This window comes from Columba livia, chromosome 1, assembly GCF_036013475.1.
Source record: "Columba livia isolate bColLiv1 breed racing homer chromosome 1, bColLiv1.pat.W.v2, whole genome shotgun sequence".
NCBI lineage: Eukaryota > Metazoa > Chordata > Aves > Columbiformes > Columbidae > Columba > Columba livia.
This window is the reverse complement of record NC_088602.1, coordinates 65718844-65745902: the sequence shown is the minus strand read 5'-3', so window position 1 is coordinate 65745902 and position 27059 is coordinate 65718844. Positions and strand designations below refer to the sequence as shown.

General features: G+C 39.6%; 1 protein-coding gene across 2 annotated transcripts; it reads left to right on the top strand.

The window, feature by feature from the left end:
- The first annotated feature begins 1638 nt into the window (after positions 1-1638).
- Positions 1639-26758, top strand: SLC5A7 (solute carrier family 5 member 7). Of its 2 annotated transcripts, none has more exons than XM_065060023.1 (9): positions 1639-1778; positions 2810-3035; positions 10168-10281; positions 13281-13436; positions 17761-17909; positions 21823-21966; positions 23882-24035; positions 24886-25103; positions 25841-26758. In XM_065060023.1, exons 2-9 carry the CDS (start codon positions 2858-2860, stop codon positions 26465-26467), a joined length of 1740 nt encoding a protein of 579 aa, XP_064916095.1. In that variant the 5' UTR covers positions 1639-1778; positions 2810-2857; the 3' UTR covers positions 26468-26758. The 2 variants fall into 2 exon arrangements, with proteins under 2 accessions (XP_064916095.1, XP_064916101.1); XM_065060029.1 differs by lacking the exon at positions 1639-1778 and adding an exon at positions 1889-1939.
- The last annotated feature ends 301 nt before the right edge of the window (positions 26759-27059 follow it).

Sequence of the window (27059 nt, the reverse complement as noted above, 5' to 3'; positions counted from 1 at the left end):
ACTTCTTTCTCTGCATTAAGCTGTAGAAAACCAGACTAAAATGTAAATAAGACTTCCTGTGAATTTAATTTTACATTCATTTTATCATTCAAGCATTTGCATTTTCTATCACATTTTAACTACTGTAACTTGTTTATTTGTTCCTGATTGAGATACCTTCAACATTGTTTCCAAGGTCTCTGACTTCTACCTATTATTTATACTGTGTTTACTTATGACAGAATTTCTATCTAGAAGGTGCCTTGATACTCCATTCTGTCTAGAATTTGTCTTTGTTGCCTTTTACGAGGAGGAGATTTTCACTGCAGACTCACTAAGCAAACCTTGCATCACTAACGTCACTCAACAACCCATAAGATCGGCTGACAAAAATAGTAACATTTATAACCTTCAGTTCTTTGGCCACCTATATTTTGGCTTCTTCAGCCGAGCCCAGAGACTTGAAAGTAGTATTAAACACACAATTTATGAGTATGCAATCCTAATTTATTGTCCGTAATAAGTGTCTGGGGCTAACATGCTACTTGGCATAATGCACTCCTCAGTCTCTGAGTAGGCAGCCCAACCCTGTTGGCCAGGCAGTTGGCAAACAGGCAGAAAAGTGCCAGCCCTTGAGCTGTTCCTTGCAGTGGGCTGAGCTTTGCTAATTTGCCATTTTCCTCCTCTCTTTTTTTATATCTCCTTCATTGTGTTTCCCCCTTGAGCCTAGGATGATACCTGTATTTTACCTTTAAAATTTGTTCTTTTACCACTTTCAATTCCATACTTCTGTGGGCTTTTTATTTCCACTTTTCTATCCTTCATGAGCCAATGGCCCATGTTACCTGCTTCTCAAGAGCTGACAGTGACTGCTAAAGCTCAGCATGCTTTTTCCTTTGTAAAAACTGGGGCAAGGGCATGTGTGGGCCCTCTTTGCACTTGTAGCCTTACTCGCAGCACTTAGAGGCTCATTGTCAGGCATTACCTGGAGATGCAGAACAAGAATCCTTTCACAGGAAAAACAATACAACCATAGCTGTGCATGTGAGGTTTGCAAGGAGCACGGTAAAAAGGGAGACTCCAAAGAGCCAGCTGCCCTGCAGCTGGGAAACATGGCTGCATGTTCAACCAGGTTTGGAAGAGAGCTGTGGGGAAAGATGGTTCTGACCAGCCTCACGCAGCCATGGGCTTGCTGCTTGCCCAGTGTTAGGCCCAAGGGTGCCAGGAAGGGCAATGAGAGCTGAGAGTTCACCTTCCCGTCTCCTCAGCAATCTCCCCTTCCTCCAGCCTTCCTTTCTGCACATCTCTCTTAATCTGCTCTTTCTTTCCTTTTTTTTTCCCATTGATTTGGTGTGATCCTGTTCCTTCCTTTCTCCCACTCATTCCCTTTTGTTTTCTCACCCCAGTTTTACTTCCTAACCCTGTTTCCCTGCCATGACATGACAATCACTCTCCCTTGAGTCATCCTTACTTTCCCCCAACGTCCCCTAGCACTCTGACGTCTTTCCCCCTTCCTCCCCCCAGCTCTGACGGACACGGTCCTCTCACCCCACTCAACCCTCCTCCTTTATAAAGGGATTTTCCTCTTTTTAATCCACGACCCCCCCCCCGTCTCAGCAGCCTCAGCACTCGGTGCACCGCTGCCATCGCGGGGGAAGAGACGATCCTGCCTTTGCTCCTTCCCAAGAGGGAAAACCCCGGGAGGGGTCCAAGACCCCCGCAGCTCAGCCCCGACACCGCCCCGCGGGATGGGCGGCCGTGCCCCGGGGGCTGCGGGGCATCGCGGCGGCGGAGCGCAGGTGGGGAGACGGGCGGCGGGAGCCGCTCCCCGACGGCGCGGGGGTGGCGGGCTGGGGCGGGCGGCGGGCGGGGGGAGCCCCGCCGTGGGTGCGGGGCGAGGGTGCGCGGCAGCGCAGGGCGGCGCGGAGCCCCCGCGGAGCGCGGCGTGAGGAGCCCGCCGGTAGGTAGGGCTGGTTCCGCGCAGGGCTCCGCACAGGGTTCGGCGCGGGGCTTCCGCGGAACCGTCGGGAGCGCGGAGGGTTCTTGCTGGCGCGGCTGTGAGGGAGCGATCGCGGAGCGGCGGGGAGAGGGCTGGGAGGGGGGTCCGGGAAAGGCTGGGTACGGGGCAGCCGCTGCTTGTGTCGCCCGGGAGTAGTGCGTATACCCGGAAATTTCTGCCGCTCGACAGCTTTTAAGCTTTCCGTTTACTTCTCAAATTGCGAATGAGAATAGATTAATACTTTCAATGCTGGACAATTAAATCGTGGATTTAAAAAAAAAAAAAAAAAAGCCTGCATGTTTTAAAATACGGGAGAGGATAGAAAGAGGAAAAGACTCCACATTCCAACACAAAGGCTCAGAAGATGTGTCTTGCTGTTGTAGCTGTTACTTATTCAGAGTTCTTATATAACTTAGAACAGTTTTGTGACTTGTCTTCTAACTAAACAGAGACTTTTGTAACAGTCCACATGGACAAGATCTTCTATCCTGTTCCATGTACCACCTATTTCTTGACTGAAGAGTTCCCAGACACCAGGGACTTGGTGACACTAAAAGAATTCTGTGCTCAGTAAATGATTTCTAAGAACTGCGTAGCTTTCAGTCACATCATCCATTTCCTTTGGTAATCGCAGGCTGCAATTGCTGACTGTTGCTCCACAGGCATTTTAATTGGCATGTAAACTTAATTTTGATTACATATGAAAGAGTTGTTTCAGAAACCCAACAGAGTAGTCTCTTTAATAAGCATTTGAGTTTTCTTTGCACACTGATTCTAAAAAGCATCTTACCAGGTTTGTTAAAAGCAGACATATTATTGTATTCTCTCCAGAAGTCTTAATGAAATAGCAATCAAAGAAACAATTGGGACTTCACCATCATGGCTTTCCATGTGGAGGGGCTGGTGGCCATAATTGTGTTCTACCTGGCTATCCTGGCAGTTGGGATATGGGCTGCTTGGAAAACCAAGAACACTGGCAGCGAAGGGGATCGCAGCGAAGCTATTATAGTCGGTGGAAGAGACATTGGCTTGCTAGTTGGTGCATTCACAATGACCGGTATGTAAAAAACACTATTCTTTTCTTTTTTTTTTTTTTTCTTCTAACCAATATATAACTTCTCAGTTTTTCACCTGAATGAAAAAGTGTAATCTGCATTTGAATAGTGCAAAATGAAGAAAATATATATACTCTTTTTCCCAATTGCTGCTACCACTTTTTAGTGAACAGCCAACTGTAGCTTCTATATAAAAACAACAAATATTTTAAAATCATGCAGAATACATTAGGTTTCTTATTCATTGCTTTCCTATTCATCTGTTGATCAGACACGTTTGGGATAGAAGTATAGAATTTATGTAAATGAATAAAAAAATCCGGTTTAAAAATAAGTTATTGTTGTTAATGCCATCCAAATTGGTGAGTTATTTTTGTTTAATCTGAGTAAGAAAAACTTTATATGCAAAAAGATGGAGGGGGTGCAGCATCAATTAAGAACAAATTTCTAAAAGAAAAGTGACGTAAATCCAAACTTGTAATGCCACTAATATTAGCAAACTTACCTTGTAGATTCTTATAGCTTCTTTTGCAACAGTTTGAGAAAATAATACATTACTGTGAATAGTAGTATCAATAGGAAAAGCCTGAGTGAAGGAAGAGTTCTTCACTAATTTTGTAAGCAGTGCTGTTTGACTCCCAGAGCCAGTAAAACCAGGTGTCTTACCTGGGTAAACAAAACATTCACAATATGGTCCAAAACCTCAAGTCTTACAGCTCTGATATGGGATCAGAACAAAAATAAATTGTAAGAAAAGTAAATTGGCCCACCATTTCTATTTAAGCCGTTCAATTTTTAAGTATGCTTTGTTGTTTTAGGCGGGGTTTGGTGGGGTTTTTGCTTGTTGGTGTTTTTTTGGTTTGGGAGTTTTTTTTTGGAGGGGGAGAGGAGATTTTTTGTTTGGTGGCTTGTTGTAGGTTTGGTTTTGGGGTTTTGTTTTGTTTTGTTTTTGATTGGTTTGGTTTGTTGTGGGTTTTTTTTGTTTGTTTTGTTTTGTTTTGTATTCTAAATGCTATTAAGGCAAAGTCCTTTCAATTGAGAAATTGTATTTTTCAGGTTATGTTTATGTTTTGCCATTTTGCCCTGTTCTGGTTTCACAGGTATCTAATAAGGAAGAGACACATAAAAACTTGGGCCAAAATGCTTTGTTCTTCAACCAAGAGAAAATTCTATCCCCTTACAGGGGCATTTTGCTCATTCAAAGACTGAATCTTTGAATATTGAGTAAAGAATATTTGTAAAAGTCAATAAAGTTTGAATAAAGGCAGATGTTCTACGTTTAGCACTTTGCTGTACTGTAGAACGTATCCATTGGCTACTGAAGCATCAGTTATTATGAGATTCTGCTCATAGCAAGAGCTGGTTTGACTGCTTTTTGCTGAATGAAATGTTTTCAAAAGCACTGAAACCAGAATCTTTTGCAGAGATGTTGCTTGCCAGAAAGTAGTAATCATTAAATTGGAGGAGCGGAGACGAAAAAAGACATTCCCTGCACAAGTGGTTATGACAAACAGCTTTGCCGGTGGAAGAAGACATAAATTCTGGTCTTATTAATCCTATTTTACAGGAATATTTTTCATAACAGCTGAAGCAGAGATGAGACTTGCACTAAGGCTTCCTATATCACAGGCAATTTCTATAGCCACCACAATTCTCACCCACAAACGCTCCTCCCGTTTCACACAACTTCTAGAGATGGTGTAGTGTATCATCTCTGCGGTAGAATATCAGACTGATCCTAAAGCCTTCGTGCAGCTCAAACACTCATAGATTTTATACTATTAGGATTCACATACTTTCTCACTTCTGCCTTCCATAAATATGGCAATTAAAGCTTGAGCTGGAAAGCAAATTACATTTTTGTTTCCGAGCACTGCACCTGGCACACAGCATTTAAATGTGGGCACAAGTCGACTGAGTCAAGGTACTGATCCAAGTTGTGTCTTGGTGAGGGTGATGGGGATACTTTGTAAAGCCATAAAAAATAATTGTGAATGTAAACTGATCAAAATCAGTAATAATTTTTACTAAATGGTCACATTACTCAGGGGCATATTTGCTTCGTTAAAAATTATAGATGTAGATTTTGCACCTCCTAATCATGCCTCCAGAGATATATGGTTATTTCATCATCATCTTTATATTTTACAGCTTTAATTGTCTAAATACAAACTAAAGAGCAAAGCCTACCCCACAAAATGAAAACAATAAGTATTTTTAAATCTCCAGAAAGGATATTGTTCCTATGGACATGAGGTACTTTGGGTTATGAGATAAGGCTTAATCCTGCCTGCCTTGCCTGAGACAAACAGAACCATGTTCCATGGCTATTGGCTGTGAAAATGGTAGCAGTTTCTAGGGCTGCTTGGTGAGGAGGATGAAAGAATTCAGCCTATACATTAAAAGAAAATTCAGAGTATAAGCATCATGATTTCATATGGACAAAAGATTCCAGAGTAATTATAGCTGATTTTCTAAATGCCATTGAAAAACCTCAAAGCAAATGCACTATCTATGAATAATGGCTATGGACATGTTTGGATATATCCTGAAGAAGCAGCTCTATTAACAAGCTGCTGAAGCACCTAAACACAAAGCCTGTTGAAAGCTGAGTGTGTCTGCAGTTATCAAAATAGAAAGAGTGAGAAGCTTGAATTGTGGATGGATCGTAACAGTTTGTATTAAAATGAGCTAACATAGTACCGTATTAGACAAGCTTTTAATCTCTGTATCATTTTAACGTCATTATAGTTAAAATGTTGCAATTAAATATTATTATTCCTTTATTTTGGGGTGAAATTCTTAAGAAGTAGTCTCTGCAACAAACCTAAGGTTATTCGGACTTTGGTGACTGGGTTTAAGCCCCAAACGAAATATTTGAGATGTCATAATCAAATGCTTACAAACACAACCAAAACGGTAATTATCTATTGGTATCTTTTTTCATTTTAATTGAATGGAGCGACATATCCTTCCACAAGAAGACAAAACCAAAAAACAAACAAACAAACAAAAACTACCTAGAAATAAATAAATAAATAAACACCTAAATAAATAAATAAATACACTGAAATATTACAAAATTCTATTTTTTTTAATCCTTAGGTCAGGATTTTCATTTTACAGAACTTGATGAGTTGAATCAATAAATTACGTTGGTCAGATGAGGCATCATTCACAAAGAAATGTCAAAAACTCTGATTTTCCAATATATATCAATATATAAAAAGAAATCTGATATTAATTTCTGTGTTTCTCATATGAACTAGGAGCAGAATTGCTTTCTGTATCCTCAGTATTTGTCTGATCATGTTTTAGGGTGCATGTTTTAAATGGAAGTTGGTATTTGCTGCATTTTTTTTGGTCCTTCAGATGGCAGGCAAAGAGAGGATTAAAATAGATTACCACATGAGTGTTTCCATAGAATATTAAATTTTATATTCCTTTTGACTGATTTAGAAAAAAAAAATAATAATAATTTCACCAAAAGAGGTATTAAACTAACTTTAAATTGTGGCTTAGCAAACTGAGGATCAGAAAATTGATACCTAAGGTTGAAATCCCATCCTATCGTATCCCATTATTTATTTTCTAACGTATTTGCTCATGTCAGTGTACGTGCTGACTATCAATTTACCCACTCAGAAAAAGCCATATAACATTTCCATAGAGATCTGGAGTCCTTGGCAGATGTTCCAGAACAGTCATGAGCACACAAAGATTCTTCAGCAGTTATTTTTCAACCCCCGATCCAGAAATCAAGAAATTTAGTTGAAAATAAGTGTTAAATCCTTCATACCAACTTACCCAGCAATACTAGTCCATAAGGCATTGCTCCCCTTCAGCCAAGGCAAGGAAATGATCCCTGCGATCTCACACAGAAGTGAAGTGAGCTTGCCCCCTTCAGAAAACATAAAGAGTTAGGTACAGCATCCAAGTGCCCCTTGGAGAACAGCTGCCACCTCAGTAGTAACACCAGGCAAACTGATGCTGGACGTTGAGCTTCCTTGCATCATGGGTGCAGCAATGTTGCACATCTGTCCTTGACTATGCAATATTATTCCCCATCTGGAAGTGGATGTCATTCATGCAGTACTCATGGTCATGCTTTTTCCAGGGAAGCAGACAAACATAATTCCATTTATAAATATTTACTTTTGTTACTGCATACGGGTGCTTACAACTTATTCCCTAAGTCTATGCTGCTTGAGAAACAATAGGCAGCTCACATCCCAGGTAGTCATGGACTCAACAGTCAATGGCTCAATGTCCAGGTGGAGAACAGAGGCGAGTGGTGTCCTTCAGGGCTCCGTATTTGGTCCAGTATTACTTAACATCTTAATTGGGAAAATGGACAGTAGGGTTGAGTGCACCCTCAGCAAGTTTGTAGGTTACACCAAGATCAGTGGTGTGGTTGATACTCTAGAGAAGGGCCTATTTGTGTAACTACTCCTATATTTATACAGTCCTAAAATTACATTTGGCCCTTTGAAGGCAACTATGAGGCTGACGTGCCCCACCTCACCCCCCGGTGAAAGTGAGTTTGGCATCCCTGCTCTAGAGGAAAAGGCCATTCAGAGGGGCCTTGACAGGCTGGAGAAGTGGGCCTGTGCAAAACTCATGAAGTTCAACTGTGAAGGTCATGAAGTTCAACAAGGCCAACTGTAAGGTCCTGCACCTGGATCAAGGCAATCCCAAACATGGATACGGGCTGGGCAATGAGTGGATTGAGAGCATCCCTGCAGAGAAGGTCTTGGGGGTACTGGTGGATGAAAAGCTATATATGAGCTGGTAATGTGCACTTGCAGCCCAGAAAGCCATCCATATCATGGGCTGCATCAAAAGGATCGTGGCCAGCAAGTGAACAGAGGTGGTTCTGCCCCTCTGCTCTGCTCCGGTGAGACTCCACCTGGAGTATTGTGTGCAGCTCTGGAGTCCCCAACATAAGAAGGATATGGAGGAGGGCCATGAATATCATGAGGGGGCTGGAGCACCACTTGTATGAAGACAAGCCAAGAGAGTTGGGGTTCTTCGGCCTAGACAAGACAAGGCTCTGGGCAAACCTTATGGCAACCTTCCAGTACTTAAAGGGGACCTACAGGAAAGATGGGGAAGAACTCTTTATCAGAGAGTGTGGTGATAGGACAAGGGGTGACACTTTTAAACTGAAAGAGGGTATATTTATATTAGATATAAAGAAATTCTGCACCATGAGAGTGGTGAGGTACTGAACGAGGTTGCCCAGAAAAGTTGTGGATGCCCCATCCATGGAAGTGTTCAATACCAGATTGGATGGGATTTTGAGCAACCTGGTGTAGTGGAAGATGCCCATGCCCATGGGAGGGGGGTTAGAACTAGATGATCTTTAAGGTCCCTTCCAACCCAAACCATTCTATCATTTTATGATTCTAGGTCTCTGGTAACCAAAGTATCATATTCCTACCTACCTTAATTCACACTGTCAAGAGGCACGACAACCCGAATATCTGACTATTTTTAATGTAGATTCTGTATCCCTGCTCTTCTCACCATGGATCAGTGTTCACCCATCTTCTCCATGTGGTCCCATATGGGCCTCACTCACCTCTCTTCTTGTCTCTGTAGCGCACAATAGATCTTGGTACACAAAAGCCTACCAATAACAGGATTCTTTGTGTCACTTCTTTTGTTGCAGACTTTCTTTGTATGCACATCCCTCATACAAGCCCATTATATTATTTCCAGCAACAGAATGGTCCATTTCTGTGCTTCAAAATGCTGAAAGTGGGACAATTGTAATGCCCTGGTTGCCAAAGATCTTTGAGTCTAAAGACATGGTGTAATTTAGCATCAAGTTAAAAAAGTACCTTCTGGCAGCATTTGAGAGATGTCACAGTTTAGTGGAAAAGACTGGTCATTTAGATTTTCATGAAATTTCTTTAGGAATTTTAATTAAATTTTATTCATTTATCTAATTGTTTGTCTTAAACACAAAGTTTGCTTGTATGATGGTGGATACTGAGAAAATCCCGAAGAATGCTTGAGTAAAATAAATTTCTTACAACTGTGAATTTTTACACAGAAAGCCTGAAATACTCTTATATGAGAAGGCAAAGGATTCTGAGGCAAATAAAAATTACATTACGAAAATCTAGTAATTGTAATTATCTGCCTGTCCTCATTCAAACTACAGATTCAGATTCACAAAATTTACTCATTATACAGTAGAGAAAATCAAGAACTTTTTGCATGGAATCTGCAAACAGGAACATATAATCTTCTTTACATAATTTGTTATGAAAAATTTTTGCCGATTTAATCACAATGCATATCTGTGTTGGAAATTTCCTTTCATACGTACCATAGGGCCCCAATTCTCAAAAGTAGGGACTTCCCTTCAAGGCAGAGAATCATTTCATTGAGGATCTGAGGTTGATATGTTAAAAATACTGCTGGTTTTTAGAGAGATAAAATCAGAAATAATATAGGTAGCACAATTCACTTCTGGAATATGTCTTCAGGAAGCACAAAAATCAATGAGTCAAAGTTTAGAACTTAAAGAGCAACACAAAACATGCACAGTCCTATATGAAAAGACGGCATTTAGGGAAGACAGAGTTTACTAAATGTGTTTAGTGTAGCCACAATTTAAAATTTAACAAGGTTTTAACAGATATTTTTTTTTTCCTGATGGCCCTAGGAAATGATGTGTTCTTTAGACTCTTGTCTAATTTAAATGCTTTCAGTTCTCCTGGCTGGGATGACTTGATCACTGTATGTTTATTGTTCTTCTTCAAATCCCCCCTTACACCTCTCCGTTTGGACTAACACAAGGAAAATTATCATGGTTAATGAGTTGATGTGCTTCATTCATTGTAAACAAGTAGTCAGGGACTCAGCCCTCACATCTTCACTGACTATACAGGCACTTAGACACTTTGATGACTGTCTCAGTCCATCTGACTTCTTTTTTCATATGCTCAGCTTGAAAAATTTTCAATTTAGGACTATCTTTTATAGAAAGATGCTGTGTCTGGCACTTGTATAGTACACATAATAAAAAATAGCAATATTACAAGTGATTACAATTTCATTCTACAATGAGGGAGGTTTTCTTTGTGCACATTAAAGACTTTTCCATCTCTTCTTTTTCAGCCACGTGGGTTGGAGGAGGTTACATCAATGGGACAGCAGAAGCTGTGTATGTCCCAGGCTATGGTCTAGCTTGGGCTCAGGCACCTATTGGATATTCCCTTAGTCTGGCTTTAGGTAAGCAAAGAACTAAAGCTAATAGCCTTTCATTTTAAACAGTTCTGATGACAAGTCCGCCATTTTAAATGAAACAACTAGGGTCTGATAAAAGGATACTGAGGTAAACTGGATCCTTTCCGCTGATAGGTTTGGCTATTAAAAAAAAAAAAAATAATGTCATATCTTAAGTCTCCTAAATGCTTTGGCAAGACCTATTTGGTTATTACAACGTATGGAGGTAACAATAAGAAAGGTTTTGTTGTGGGATTTCTTTTGTAATTATATATTCAGCTTTGCTATAATTACCTATATGATCTGCAACGTTATAGTATCAGGAGGCCTATAAATCTTGTAATTCAAGAGTGGCAAATATCTTTTCAAGTTAAGAAAGTGCTTACACCTTACAGATCTTCACCAAGAGTCTAAGTAACTTGTCTAATTTTGTGTAGAATGTCTGTAACAGAACCAGTCTATTTTCTTAAAATTGGACCAAACATCCTCTTAAACATGATACAAAACTCCAAATCGCATGTCAAAGTGCAAACACAAAATCTTGCTATATTCAGGGCCAGAGTGTAAAATACAGACAGCATTCTAATTTTTAATGCTGTGGCCTCTCATTCCTGAAATGTGGTCTCAGAACTTCATTACTTTTCTTAAAAATAATAGCAACAAAAAAATACTCACTGTGTCTCAACAAGATGGAGCAGCTTGCAACAAAAGTATTGCCTTGTGAGCCATGATGTATACACCACAAAGTTGTCAGCTACAAGTTTGTGAACCCATCTTGTCCCTAAGGCAACTGCTGATGCAACTGTTTAAAGAGGATGTTGTTACCAAAAAGGTACATGTTTTTCATCTTTCATTAATGTGACTGGTGTATTAGCCTTTCTAATGATAGTTGACTTCTCAGTCTAATTTGAGTATTTCTTGTGCTCCTCCCTCCTAGTCTGTTCTTTGTTTCCTCTGGTTGCTTATCCAGGTCTTCTTGCCCCTTTCATTTTTACCCTATACAACTCAATTGCCTTTCTGACTCTTTTTTTCCCCTCAGAAATGCTTTCATATGGCCTGTCGTGGTTCCCTGTCTTCACAGGTAGAAACATTCCCAATTGTAGATATGCCTGGCATGTGCAAGCCAGCTCCAGTTCCAGTCATAGTTCCCACCCATGAATGCAGCTCTATTTCTCTTAAGGAAAACAATAACAGTAGATGTCTGCCCAGAGATCAGTTGATGTCATTATGAAGTCATGAGGGTCATCGTCCATTGATGTCATTAAGCAGTCATTAGGATCCTAGCCACAATCATCTTCCTGACTCTCAGCCTCTGTAGAATTGACACAAATTAATAATAGCCCGGAAGAGGTTCAGTTAGCCTCTCCCCTCATTTCCAGCTGTTTTTAGATATTCAGACTTTTTTTCCTGGAAATGATCATGGCCAATGCAGAGAAAAGAAGCCTGTATCATGTGACCATATATCTCTCTGCAGAGCACAGAGGGGAAAGCATTTCTGTAGGAATTATGTGTATGTGAAGCTTTGGGGGGAGAAGTTGTTGATCCTTCTTTAAAAAAAAAAAATCAAAATTTTAAAAACAAGGCTGGTAGAAACATTACTGCTTCGAATCGGAAGATTATAAGATTTATATAATTGCCCTGTTAGGTCAACATTGTGATGCACACCATTTTTCCCGATTTTTCAATTAATTTAGTTTTACAGGTTAGAACATCTCCTATTTCCTTTGACACATGCTTTAAAGTCCTAAAATATTATACTACAAGTGACTCTTTTTTTCTTCTTTTAGCTGTCTTTTGTAATGATGATATAACTAGTAGAATAGAAGCAGGATCCATGACAAATCCAAGAATAGTAAAAAAAATGCTGGAGAGTTTCTGCATCCAACCAACCTGCCTAGAGACAGTGTTAACATAAGCAAAATAAATCAATTGTGATTGATAAACTGGGGGCTTCTGTTCAGGGAACTTAATGAAATAAAGAAATATGAGTGATATAGAGCAATATGTAGAAGTGTGGAAAATCTTCTGTAAAATACAATTAATATATTACATATCTTGGGATGAAGAACCTAATTTAGTGTTGCTGAATACTGCACAGGAGATTTCATTGGGAACTGACTGGTTTTCCACGATTTTTTGGTCACACCTTATACATTGCATTTCAGCAGTTTTGCTGTCATAGAAATCTATGTAGTTATAGTCATGTACGAGTCTCAATGACACAGGTTTCTGTACCAGGGCTCTTTCGGCTTTCCTGAGATATGCCCTTGTTTTTCCACAGCCAGAAATTATTTGAGGACTCTATATTAGAAAGGTGAGGCCTTTGCACATTTATGTACATATCCAGCCCATATGCCAGACAGGCAGAGCAGAATTGTGATATATCAAAATTCCTGAACGTGCATAAGTGAAATAAGTGTATGACAGATGTTCTAGGAGCCTGGCACCTGCAAAGCCCAGAAGGCATCTGACCCACCCTGCATGTGCAGTAAGGTTGATTTAAGTATACATAATAAATTTGAATTGTTCTGAAAGAAACAGATTTGCTGTGTGTGCACCACACCATGTGTGAACTCGTATTTTTGATCCAGGAATTCCAGACAGTTTTACTTTTATAGCAGGACCATGTGAAAATACACACTGGATTCTGCTCTAAGAATGAACAGGATTAGATAGAAAAGCCACTCCCTTAGCCTGATCCAAAATTAGACAAACCTTTGACAGCATCTGTAATAGTAGATTAAGTAAACTCAACCAGACAAAATAAGACCAACTTATTTTTCATTATCAGAACATAGACATTAATGTGGATGTGTTTATGTAACTCTGTAGACAGACATATGGTAAGAGTTCTTAGAAAATATTTTAACTGTATTTATGTTTTTAAAGAAATCAAGCAGCAATAATTGTATTTTTGTACCTTTAACTAACAATTAATGTTTTACCCCTCAATGGCAATGCATTTCTCCACTGCAGCTGGTGTCTCATGCTACTTTTCCTTGCAGGTGGCCTTTTTTTTGCAAAACCCATGCGATCCAAAGGCTATGTGACAATGCTAGACCCTTTTCAGCAGCTTTATGGAAAAAGAATGGGAGGGCTACTGTTTATTCCAGCTTTAATGGGAGAAATGTTTTGGGCTGCTGCCATCTTCTCTGCCTTAGGTAAGGAATAAGAAGTATAAACATTAATTTATCACAGGTGAAAGTTTTGAGAAAATCAGAAAGGCATTACAATTCTAGCTCAAATGCTAAGTATTCTAGCCAAGTGATTCAGACTGTGACAGTTCTCAGACACATGCTAACTAGAAATTAAACCTGGTAAATGTACCCCATTAATTATTTGGGTAATAGAAAGACACACAAGGTATCTATTCATTTTCAGGTACCTTTAAGCTGTCCCTTTTCAAAGGGCATTAAAAGATCTAGCAAAAAAAAATTCATTAATTGTGAGGGTAAAAAGAGTAATTGCAAGTGTCCCTTTTATGTTGAGGCTGACCCAGCTTCTCTTTTCCACTATTGAGATCACAGAAGCCAGTCAAGATTTTCCTTAAAGATAAGAAATATTATTGCCAGTGCATCTAAACAAAATAATCCTTTGCATATAGGAGACCTAGATATACAGAACTTTTAATAGAACTTGTAATAGAAGTAAAACAGATGCTGATCAATAAATGGAAGTATTATTCAATTCTAAATGGCTTTCTACTCAACAAAATGAAGAAAATACTTAGGATTCAAAAAAGGATTCAGAGAATTAGTGGAACTGTGACTCAATAGAAAATCACCCCAACTACTCATCCAGTTTGGAAAAAAAAATGGTTTCCAGGGTTTTTAATTGTATTTCAGGCCTGAATTTAGCAATTCCTTGAAGAATGGAGAAAGCCCTTGAGTTGAAGCACCAGTGGTTGACTTTTACCAGCTAATCATACTCATAGTGCACACGCATGTGGTAATGCTTTCTAGCACGAGCTATTTTAAACAGAAAATAAACTTTGAAGGTACTCTCCAACTGTGCTCTGATGAACTGCAAAGCAATGGGGAGCTTGTTTACTGCAATTTCATCACAAAACCCTTAAAGGACTAAGAACAAACTTCATGCTGAGGTGATGGGAGTTGAATAACTTGAAGAACACTCTGAGTATTTGGAATATACTTTCTTTTCAATTGAGGACAAGCTAATCTATGATATTTCAAAGCAAGTGGTATGAATACCTTTCTGGTAGGTTTATATTAGCAGCTGTTAAAGACTGCGAATGACCATAAAAGTCATTAAGGATTTTGATTTTAACTGTTCTGTGAATAAATCAGTTGTATTATAATTCCTAATTTACACACCTGTGCTCACTGATGAATATTTAATCTCAGTACTCTTCACTTCTTGATTCCTCATGATTTCTTGCTTGGCAGGGTTATAGAAGGGAAAGACAGGGCTTCCAGCTTGTGACAGGAGTCTGAGCTTGTAATCCTTAAGCACGTGAACTTTGAAGGCTCACTATACAACAGAAAGATACCTGACAGTTCCCAGGAGCTCTTATATACCACACATCATGTTGTCATCTGCTGCCAGAACTTTTTAACCTATGCGGTCAAGAAAATCCACATCTACAATACCTGCGAGGACTAAAAGTTATTGCAACATGTTGCATTTAAATTATCCTGATTAGAAAGAGGGGATTTCTTTAAACATGGTTTTGAAACATTGGCATTGATGAAATAGCTAATACATCTAAGGGAGAAGTATAGCCATCTTGATAGCTGCTGGAAGGGCAGTGCAGGAGGGCACAAGCAATTCAGGAGGTTTCTTGAGTGCACAGACAGCAACTTCCTGAAAAAAATGATCAGAGAGCTGATGAAGAGAGGTTGTGTTGAACCTGTTATTTACAAACAAGGAAGAACTAGTTAAGGGCTGTGAATGTCAGGGGCAGAAGCAGGAACAGGTGACCTGAAAGGAATACAGAGACACTGTCCAAGCATGTTGAGATGGATTTAGAAAAGCCAAGGATTTGAATCTGGCCATAAAGGGAAACAAGAAAGGCTTCTACAAGTACATAAACTTGGAAAAATGTGGACTACTGTTGAATCAGACAGGTGACCTGGTGGTAAAGGATATGGGAAAGACTGAGGTACTCAGTGCCTTCTCTGCTTCATTCTTTGCTGGTAAGACCAGCCTTCAGGAAACCCAGGACCTCTGAGAACCCCAGGAAAGTCCAGGGCAAGGAAAGCTTGCTGGAGGAGGATCAGGTTAAAAAATATTTATATAGATTGGACAGATACAATTTCATGGGATGCATCCCACAAGTGCCTTGAGAGCTGGCTGAAAGCATTCCAAGGACGCTCTCAGTAATCTTCTGAAGACTATGGTGATGTTCCTGAAGACTCAAAGAAAAAATAAATCACTCCCATCTTCAAGAAAGGGGAAGAAGGAACAAAAGGCTGGTCAACCTCACCTCAATTCCTGGGAAGGCAATGGAGCAAATGCTTCTGGAAACTACTTCCAAACAAGTGAAGGTCAAGAAGGGGATTAGGAGTAGTCAGCACAGATTTATGGCAAGGAAATAATTCCTGACCAGCCTGACATCTTCCATGATTATCTGACTGACTTGGTTCATGAAGAGAGAGCAAGGCATGTTGTGGATTTTAGAAAGGGCTTTTTACACTGTGCTCCGTAATACCCTCACAGACAAACAGATGACATATAGACTAGGTAAGTTAACAGTGAGGAGGATGGAAAACTGTCTGAACTGTTGGGGTCAAAGGGCTGTGACAAGCAGCATGGAATCCACCAGGTGTCCAGTAACCAGCTGTGTACCCCAGTGGTCAATACTGAGTCTGTATTGTGTAACATCTTCATTAATGACCTGACTGATGGGACCAATTGCACCTTCAGCTAATTTGCAGAAAATAATACTGTGAGGAGTTGCTGATAGACCAGATGGTTGCATTGCCATTCAGAAGGACATCAACAAGCTGCAGAAATGGAACAACAGGAACTTCATGAAGTTCAACAAACGGGAATACAAAGTCTTGCACCTAGGCAGGTACAACCTGTTGTACCAGTACAGACTGGTGGCTCAGCAGCTGGAAAGCACGTTTGCAGAAAAAGACCTGGAAATCTTAGAAGGCAATGAAGTTGACCATGACTCAGCAATGTGCCCTTTTGACAGAAAGCAAATAGCGTACTGGGTTGCATTAGAAGGACCATGGCCAGCAGGTTGAGAGAATGGATCCTTCCCCTATACTTTGCACTGGTGAGACACATTTGAAGTGCTGGATCCAGTGCTCCCCAATACAAGAGACATGGACATACTGCAGAGAGTCCAGTGAAGAGCCACGAAGACTATTAAGGGACTAGGATATCTGGCTTATAACAGCCAGGTGAGAGAGCTAGGACTGTTCAGTATGAAGAAGAGAAGGCCCAGGGGTTCTTATCCATGTGTATAAATACCTGATTTGGCAGTGAGGGAAGTGGAATAAATAAGATGGAGCCAGACTTACCTCTGTGCTGCCCAGTGACAGGACAAGAGGCAATAGCCACAAACAGAACTACAGGAAATTCCATGTAAATTAAGAAAAAGCCTTTTTCTTTACAGTGAGAGAGGTCAAACACTGGCACAAGGTGCCCAAAGAAGTTGTGGAGTCTCCACCCTTGCAAATATTCAAGACCCAGCTGAACATAATCCTGAGCAATCCACTCCATCTCAGACTGCTTGAGTGGGGACTTGGACTAGAAATCTCTAGAGGTGTCTTTCAGTCACAACAACTCTTTGATTCTGTGACCTGTTTTGTGGAGACTGACTGGTCAGCTCAACATTGTATTTTGTTTTCTACAAATGAAATCTGCTTGATGGTGCTTGGAAAAGTTCTTGGTTTTTAGGTTGATAATGAAGGATAGATTCCCTGGTTTGCGAAGAAACCCACCTTTGTCCCACGTAAACAATTCAAGGGCATTTTAGAAAGATCAGTGGACAATTGTCCCTATAGGTGATGCCTTCTCTACCTCTACAATTCCTTCGTTGGTCAAAAGGGATTAGCTTAGAACATAAGTGAGATGCAAAAGAGTTTGATATGCTTCAGCAGACCTTCCCTAGGCACAGAATTTACTGCTATTATACAGTTGTTCCTTTGTGGCTACAACTCACCCAGGGATGCTTCAGCTGTCTGTTTGTGGCTGCTTTTCTCCAGACAGAACAAGAGACCATAGTGCTTCCAGAGCTTCAGAAATGTAAGGAAAGGCTGTTGGGACCCTTCCCTCCTCCATTTTGTAAGAAGCTGCAAAATGACAGATGCTAAACCTAGACAAACAGGAACTTTCCTTTTCCCACTTCCTTCAAAGGTGGAGAAGGGGTCTGCAGAAGATAGAGGGTGGAATACCTTCATGTTGCTGCTGTCAGACCAGCACCCATATATACAACTTAACAAAGGTGAGCCTTCTCATCAGACATACTGTGACATACACTAACACACAGGGCTTTGTTTTTCTCCATAGGTGCCACTATAAGTGTGATCATTGACATTAATGTCAATATTTCAGTCATCATTTCTGCCCTGATTGCAACTATGTACACGCTTGTGGGTGGGCTTTATTCTGTGGCCTACACCGATGTAGTTCAGCTCTTCTGCATCTTTCTGGGACTGGTAAGTTTGGCTTTTTCTCCCTTATTTGTTGATGTTTTTTCCCTGAACATTATGGTGATTACTGAGACCTATTGACCAGCTTCAGTTTTGAACCTGTGTCTTCACTGAAAGTGCACAGAAAGAATGTTTCTACTCACAGACCACTGACTTTAAAGAGTCTGCATTTACATCAATGTATAGCTCATATAGACAACAATGCTGATCTAGAGGCCTGATTCTTTGGCTTTTTTCCAACCAGTCTGATAGTGCAGACACTATTGCAATTTTCCTGGCACAGGCACTGGAAGGAGGCATCAGATGTTGGAAGCTGTCAGTAAAGCAGTCCAGAAACGCTGGCATTGGACTTGCAGAGCTGACACTCTCCTGCTTCTCTTTTCTGTAACTGTCACCTCCTGCTTTAAATCACCTTCTTGGTTTTTCCCTCATTTCCCTCCACCATCCTTGGAGACCATAGCTGAGGAAGTCTCACCAGGTGACCTTTCTGTTTGAATATGGTCGTATGAATATCCCTTCATCAGCCATCAATTATATGCTAGTGGGCAGCCTCTTCTCTTATTTACTTCTGTTCTTTAAGCTCTGCTCTGAAAAACATCAATGCAACAGGGTTCAGATGACAGGGGTACAATCAAAGAAGCTGCTGTCTTTGTTTGCCAGTGGCAGTAATAGATGGCCACAGGTGTGCAGAGATCTGAGACAGGCTGAAATAAATGGGATGACTCAAGATGAAGGAACTGAATGGCACCTTGGGGACTCAGCGTTGTTTCTCTACTTTCACCAGAGTTTGTGTGCAGCTCTCGGGAAATTGCTTCAGCCAGAGCCCACACAGGTGGTCACTAACGAACCGTCACTGTGTGGCATCCTACCGTGAGGCCTATGGCCTTATTTGCAGAAGTGCTAAGCATTCCCTGATGTAACTGACTTTATGGGAATGGTGCTAAATACCTTGAAAAACAAATCCAAGTTCCAGCTGGCCACCCCAAATGAGAAGTTTTTTCCAGATATTCTTCTCTCATACTTTTGTTCTTCACCTGCATAGTGGGAACAATACTGTCTCCTTCCCTAACATGAATGTTAATATTTGTGAACCATTCAGTTTCTACAGATGGTGTGCATTACAGGAATTCCCAAAACTGTACATAAATCAAAATACAGAAATGCTTTTTCAATGAGAACAACTCATGCACTGCTAAAGACCCTGATCCCACGGGACTAACAACATGTCATCCTGTATTGAAAGCAGCATGAACCTGCCAGGGAGGGGAAAGAAAATGAAAGTTGTATATCAGTCTTCTAAATGTTTGGATCCACAGCTTTAATAGTGTTCTTTTCATTCAAGTTGGGCTCTTTATATAATTTTAGATTTAAAGTAAACATCATTAATGTCAGGTAGATGAAACCATATTAATAACCTCGAGAGTTATCAGCAGGATCGGAAGTCTCAGGCAGCATCTAAATGGTCATGCTCTAGGTGAGGCAGTTTTAGATTATATGGGATGCTTTCACTGTGCATGTCAGAGCAGATGTCGCAGGCTCAGGTATCCCAGCTTCCTCTGCAGACTCTGGAGCAGTTTGTATTCCCACTGACAAAGAGCTTTACTGCTCACTCCTCTAATGTCCATTCCTCTCCTGCTGCTTACCCAAGAGGAGATGCTTGTTCTAATCACTTCTGTTACCTACCCTGGCTGCTCGATTCAGCCACAGATTCTTCCTCAGGCTTCCGAAATCTCTACCCCAGCCATTCCACATGCTTCCCTGGTTTTCTCGTTACAATCCCATGTAGTCTCTCTCCTTCCCTCCTCACTCTCCTGTACCCCCATGTGCAGTTCTCAGGTCTTTGTCTTGCCCCCTGAGTCTCTTCCTGATCCTGCACTGTATTCCCACTGGCTGTTCATCTCAGCTGTATTATTAATTCCCCATTCTAAATTCTTTGCCACCATGTAGAAGCCCTTTTTTTCCTTTTTCTGGCTTCTAATCCAATCTGGTTTCCAAATGAGGTCCAGATCCTTCTAGCTACTGCTACTGCTAACTCCACCCCTAAGCTTCAAGTTCCAACATAAAGTTCTGGTTTCTGCTTCACTTCCACAAGCTTTGGTTTTATTCACTCTCAATTCAAAACAGTGAATTTCCTACTCCTGTGAGAAAGGGCTCAACAGAGAAATTGAGTGAGAGGAGAAAATTTGGATCTATGTCTATATTATCAAGTTAAATAGTGCCAAGGTAAAAATCAGGATCATCTGTAGTGCATAATTGTTAACACAGTCCCAGCACGGTTTTGGCACATACCAACATGCATTTTCTCAGATAATTCTTAGGAACAGTTGAGGGCTGTATTTTTTGACAAGGAAAATAGTCTAGATGTATGGAGGCAAATCATGACATGTCAGTGAACTGCAGTGCCAGAGAAAGTGTTTTGACTTGTCTTATTTACTAATGTAGAAGTAGTCCTTGAGACCACAAAGAACTAGGTTACATTAAGGAACTAGTCTGGATTACAAAAGCTCATAATGCATTTGCAATACAGTGCCTATTAAATTCTGGGCTGTGACTTTCATGCTGCAGGTGGACCTTTAGAAATTTGCTCTACTGAAAATCTCAGCTGAGTATGTGCAAACTACAGCTCTTCAGAAGCTCATCACTTAGACATGTTTGAGATTTGAGATTCATAAACAAGAATAAAAATATCCATTTGACATCCTTGTTCCCCATGAATTTCTCAACAAGAAGAATATTAACATGCATTAGTTTTGACAGAATGTTTGGTTTTGCTTCAAAATATCTTGCAAACAGCTGAAATATTTTGGTGATCTTTCCCAGAAAATCCCAAGCAAACAGTAAGAAGGGAATCTTTGTGCCTAAGTGTTTAAATTGGCAAAGTTCAATATGTAACTGAGAACAGAATAATATGGTTAACAGCCTCAATAATAGGCAGTGCAGCAAAACATAGCAATAATTCATATATTCCTCATACATTATTGCAATAATTATGCAACAAAGTAGAGGAAGGTGTTTGATTTCTCCCCTCCTTGCTCCGGGTACCCCATACACTGAAAAGTGTTTAGTTGGGTTGTAGTGATGTGCATGTTTTGTATGTCATTGGAGCCTTAAAGTTGCCGTGCTTGTGATGGTCTATTCCATATAGCACAAAAGCTGGTTTTCATCTCAGTAGGAGCTACCAAGGTTCTCCTCATAGAGACTTGGTGCATTACACCATTGCAAAATGAGTGGGCAAGTAAATGCACAAAAAGTCAGTTGATTAAAGAAACAAACCTTCTGTCCGAAACTGTCTAAACAATTGTTTTGGCCTAGATCAAAAACTGAGAGACTGAAAGTAGTCAAGAGCCCAGAGTGAAACTGACCTCAAAGTAGAAAAGTGCTGTAACACTGGAATACTGGGTGTTCTGGAGCAAGAGAGACGCAGGTTCAACAACAGCACCCCTCTTTTGTCATGGTATATTTTTGTGTTGGATTAAAAACAAATTCCTGAACTTTTAGGTGTGTTTGTGATGTCTTGTGCCTATATACTGTCAAATTCTGGTGCTATTGCAAACTAGTTAATATGTAGATGTTTCTTTACAGTGTGGTCCAGGAAGGGGTGTAAAGAATACATATGGAGTTTAGGAAAAATAAAATGAAGATGCATACATGTGTCTTTCCTGCTGATTTTACAGTTTACACTGATTAATCCTCTGCTCATACACTCTCCAGAACCAACGTAAGCTATCCACTACCAGTCCCTCTGGATTTTGGATATGTTCCACCGGTATAGAACCTGACTTTTCCGCAAGTCAGCTCAGCAACTTGGCTTTTGATAGGTAGCATACAAGAAGACAAACAGATCAATGTTAATATTGAAAATTCACAGGTTTAGAATGCCTTCTTTAGACCTGAACAAAGTGTTATTCTTCGGTTACAGTGGGTCAGTGTACCCTTTGCAATGTCCCATCCTGCAGTGACAGACATTGGGCTCACAGCTGTGCACCAGGTGTACCAAGCACCTTGGCTTGGGTCTATCAGCTCACTTGACATTTACACGTGGCTGGACAATTTCCTTTTACTGGTAAGTGATGGCTTGTATGAACGAATGAAGCATTTAAGCACTCATACTGTATTACTGTGACAGCTGAAAATAATAGAGGGTCTAGTTAAGAGTTTCCAGAAAACTGAAAATTTTTACGGTCTTGACTGCTGCTCAATAATTCTGCATATTTGAATGATTTCAGTGAAATATCAGTAGAATATTGTAGTGTAGCTGTCAAAGTCACATTGCCAGGAATGCAATTTAAATATCATCAAGCTGAAAGAGTTGACTCATGCTAAAATTAAGTAAAAGTATGCAGTTAGTACATAACTGATGTCATTCTTGGCAGAAGAATTTATATGTTGCAGAAGGCAATAAATATGTTACACAAATCATTAAATATGCCTTAGGTATAGATGATGTAGAAAAAGGTTTGCAGAGATGGATGGATGAATGAATTCATACATGCATACATGCCAGAATGAACTGAGGGCTTTTGTTATTTAATATCCATGTATTACACATGGGATTGGTGGTTATTAAGTACTTTCCATTAGAAGATCGAGCAACACATGCTAACATTTTTCCTTCTCAGTGTCCCTGAGCAACTCTACACTTTTTTTACTACCATGTTGCACTTAGAGATTATTTTCTGGTTTTTGTTCATTTGTTTGTTTTTAAATCTCAACCAAAAATCTTCAGAGTATTCTGATAATTAGGGTACTAAAATATATTTTTTTTATCCAGCTTAAATTTTTTTAGAGATTCTCAGAGAGCCAAAGTATGGCATTAGTTCAAGTGGCTGTATTCTGTCTGATAAGCCTGAAGGTTTCATCTCTGTTGATGACCAAAGGAAACCTCTGATGTTGCCAAATCATGACACACTTCCTTTTCGTCTTGTTTGTTTCATTATAACTCAAGGAATTTACACATGCTTGGAAAGTTTTGTTAAAGGAACTTTCTTAAGGCTGCAAAGGAAAGCAGTCATAAATAGCAAGTCAAAATCAGAGTTGCCTGTGAAATATTCATTTGATCTCTGTGTGCACATGAAACAAGTATGAAACACCTGTATACATGCTATTTGGTCCCAGTTTCTCCAGCTTCATTTAGAGTTTAGAACTGAACTGTGCACATTAAGTGAGCAATTGTCTTTGTTTTGTTTCCATACTGTTTAGTCATAGACACTTATTTACTAAGTGGAGACTATTCAAATCCTGCTCTCAAGACAGAATTATTAGTACTTGGTTTTTCAACTGTTGATAATACTCTTCCATGCCGTATTTTGCAAACATAATTTTAAGTCTAACCAGGATCTTCACTGTTATACACCCAAAAGAAAAAAAAAAAAAAGAAAAAAAAAATGGAGAAGGCTTGCCAACAGAAAGCTTTCTTTTACTAGTTTGTCTTTAATTTCTATTGGCATCATGTTTGCTTGAGACAGTGGGAGAATAACTTTTCAGATTCTTGAGTTTAATGTATACAAAATATGTTGCCTTGTTTTGATGGCCACACGCATTCATAAAGGAAGATAAAATCTTACTTTCAAATCCGGTCAGAGTCTAATCTAATTTTGGCAGGGGGAGGGTACTCCAAATATGAAACATGACAATAGTGTTTTATAACCTTTTTAAGGCTTTATGTAGCACATAACCATTTTAAGGCTATTTATGTAGCACATAATACTTAAGGATTACAGAGACTATGTAAGTGCAAAATGCTGTTGCTAATTGTACAACGAAATAACTTGGCTAAAAGAATGGGATTAAGTGGAATTACCAAGGTTTAACATCACTTGTGAGAATGAAAGCTAAAGTTATTACTGACTCACTGATATTCAATAAATAAATGAAAGAGCAAGGCATTCAAGTGATCTTTCTACACGCTCTCTATAGGTGATAGCAAAAAAATCCATAGTTATCCCCCAGTGACAGGATGCTGCCCGTTGTGTTTACAGACATTAGGAGGAATCCCGTGGCAAGCGTATTTCCAGCGAGTTCTTTCCTCATCTTCTGCCACATACGCCCAGGTTCTGTCATTTCTGGCTTCTTTTGGCTGTCTTGTGATGGCTCTTCCTGCAATACTTATTGGTGCAATTGGAGCATCTACAGGTAAATGGTTAAAAATTTGAAGTACAATAAATGTAAAATGAATAGTACAATAAAAAGCATGAAAAACCTACAAAGCTTAAGTTAGATATAATCTATTCAGGTGGTGTAATTAATCACCTCATGCCTTCTTCAAGAGGAGACTACACTGAAAAATAATATTATAGTATGTTTCTCCCAGGGAAATTGGTCCTACACCAACAGCTGAAACTAACTCCTTTTGCATGTTCAGGGTATCTACAGATATAATATTTCTATTTAGTGTTTGAGTTAGATTCTGGTACTTTTATTTGATCCTAAAAGTAATAACTACAAAACAACTCTGTATGTATGGTAGTCATTTATCACAAATTTCTTATCTTGACCAAAATGTCCTTGTCAAGTTCTTTGTCTTAGTGAGGGTGATCCCCATCACAGTGACCAGGTACCTAGACTGTTAGAAATGTACTGCTAGGAAAGTTTGACACACAGCTTTGAGTTCTGTGTCTGCAACCCAAGAGAACAGTTAAACACATCACGAACAAATGTGGAACCAAGACTTGTTTTATTGAGGAAAACAACATTTATGAGCAATGCAAAGTTTAATATGAAAACTTCCTACTGGATAACCATAGGCTGTGATTAGATTTATCCTAGAGATAAGAAAAATGCTAAGCAGAATTAAGTCTGTCTAAGAGAGACCAGTGGGACAATGCCCCTCTGGAATGCCTTTGGTCCAGCCCCAGCAACAGTTTGGTCATTGAATGTGAATGAAAATGTGGCAATGTGAATAGCTCACTGCACGTGAAGTCAAGAGATACTGAACCTGATGACTACTAGTGTTACTAATATCATACCGGTGTCTGTATTGCAGCCTGGAACCAGACTGAGTATGGTGTCCCTGACCCCATGACTAAAAAAGAAGCAGATATGATTTTACCGATCGTGCTCCAGTACCTTTGCCCAGTCTATATCTCGTTCTTTGGCCTCGGCGCTGTATCTGCTGCTGTGATGTCATCAGCTGATTCTTCAATTTTATCAGCAAGTTCTATGTTTGCTCGGAACATTTACCAGCTTTCCTTCCGGCAAAATGTGAGATTATATTTTCATTTTTACTTTTGGAGAAAATTTTAGGTGAGACCTTAACTAGGTAATGCATAGACTGTAATTTCATAATGAAACACCTCTTTCACCTTCCTGCCTATGACTAGAGAAAGTATAGCATTTTCTTCCTAACAGTATGTTGAATAAACTGAACTTCATAAAAACATTTGTGATTGTGACTGACAACAGAGGTGAAAACGCTAGCTCAGGAAAGGCAGCTCTCATGGCTATGCAGTTTATCCAAATAGCTCCTAATTACTGCTGCAACCATAAGTTTTGCTTAAATCCTTAATAAAATAAGACATCTTTCTGAATTATTCATTTATTAGCTAATCATTTGACAGCAGAATGGGCTAGTGAGTTGGAGGTTTTCTTAGGAAATGGAGAAGAAATTCAGACACCGACAGTTTCTTTCTGGTTAATTCTTATTGTGCTTATATTTAAAAGTTATTTCTAACACTCTGCCACTTTTTTTTCTTTGACACATCAAAATTTTCTGCCTGCTCAAAGATTAAGGACTGTGGGAATGGTAACCATAACTCTTTAGGTTTTTTTTCTCTGCTCTTGAGATGGAGACAGAGATATTTGTTTGTAAATATTATTAAATATCATGGAAAATCTCCTTTTACAATGTAATATCTTATATACGCCATGTTCATACATGTAGGCATACATATATTGCCATGAAAAAAAATACCACCTAACACTGCCCTTATTTTTTGCAGGCTTCAGACAGGGAAATTGTTTGGGTAATGAGGATCACTGTTTTTCTGTTTGGAGCATCAGCAACAGCAATGGCACTGCTGGCTTCGTCCGTGTACGGCCTGTGGTACCTCAGCTCTGATCTTGTTTATATCATCATATTCCCCCAGCTTCTGTGTGTGTTGTTCATTAAAGGGACCAACACCTACGGTGCCATTGCAGGATATTTATTTGGCCTTGTTCTCAGAATAACTGGAGGAGAACCGTACCTCTACCTTCAGCCCTTGATCTACTATCCTGGCTGCTATCCAGATGAAAATAACATCTATGTCCAGCGATTCCCATTCAAAACACTTGCTATGCTTACCTCTTTCTTTACCAACATTATAGTCTCCTACTTAGCCAAATACTTATTTGAGAGTGGGACCTTGCCACCAAAGCTGGACTTCCTTGATGCTGTTGTTGCCAGGTACAGTAGAGAACACATGGACAAAGCAACTCTTGTAAAAAGTGACAATATTGTGTTAAACGAACTTGCACCTGTGAATCCACGGCACAGTCTAACTTTGAGTTCAACTTTCACAAATAAGGAAGCCTTCAATTATGTCGATTCAAGTCCTGAGCTGTCCAACACTGAAGATGATAATTAAAAAATCCGGTAGCCTACAGCAAAGCAGTGAGAAGCGGCATATTCTACAAAGAATAATAAGAGGCATTTTATCAGAAGAAAAGCAAGAACTGGGAATAAAATGCCACTGCACAATTCCTTAAATTGTGTCTCGGAACGGGAACATCTCATGGGAGAAACTCTTTTCTGTTATTATCTAACATGTTGGATTAAATCATAGAGTGTTTACCAAAAGGTACACTCAGATCCCACTCTTTCCACCCAGAACGATATCCTGTCTAATTAAAAAAAAAAAAAAAAAAAAAAATTATAACTGAAAATATAGGTAGCAAAAAAAAATTCAACAGTTATTTAGCTAGGACATCATATGATGAGATTATAATGCAGTCACTCTGAAATACTGTGAGTGAACATTTTATTGACACTAAGTGAAAATATATTGTCACGGCTATAAGTGATTTATTGCTAAAGAGTTAGTTGCTTGAGCCAAGACAGATAACTTCCCTGGGGTTCTGGTAATATTTTTCCTCATAAAGAAATTAAAAGAATACAAATATAGTATTTTACTATTTGTGTAAGACAGTAAAATGCACAAATAGTAATAAATTCCTTAT

Excerpts from the sequence above, each read along its gene's own strand:
- SLC5A7 (XM_065060023.1), top strand. The coding sequence starts at position 2,858 with ATGGCTTTCCATGTGGAGGGGCTGGTGGCCATAATTGTGTTCTACCTG. Across the intron at positions 21,967-23,881 it reads TGGACAATTTCCTTTTACTG|ACATTAGGAGGAATCCCGTG; the intron begins GTAAGTGATGGC and ends TTGTGTTTACAG. Across the intron at positions 24,036-24,885 it reads TGCAATTGGAGCATCTACAG|CCTGGAACCAGACTGAGTAT; the intron begins GTAAATGGTTAA and ends TCTGTATTGCAG.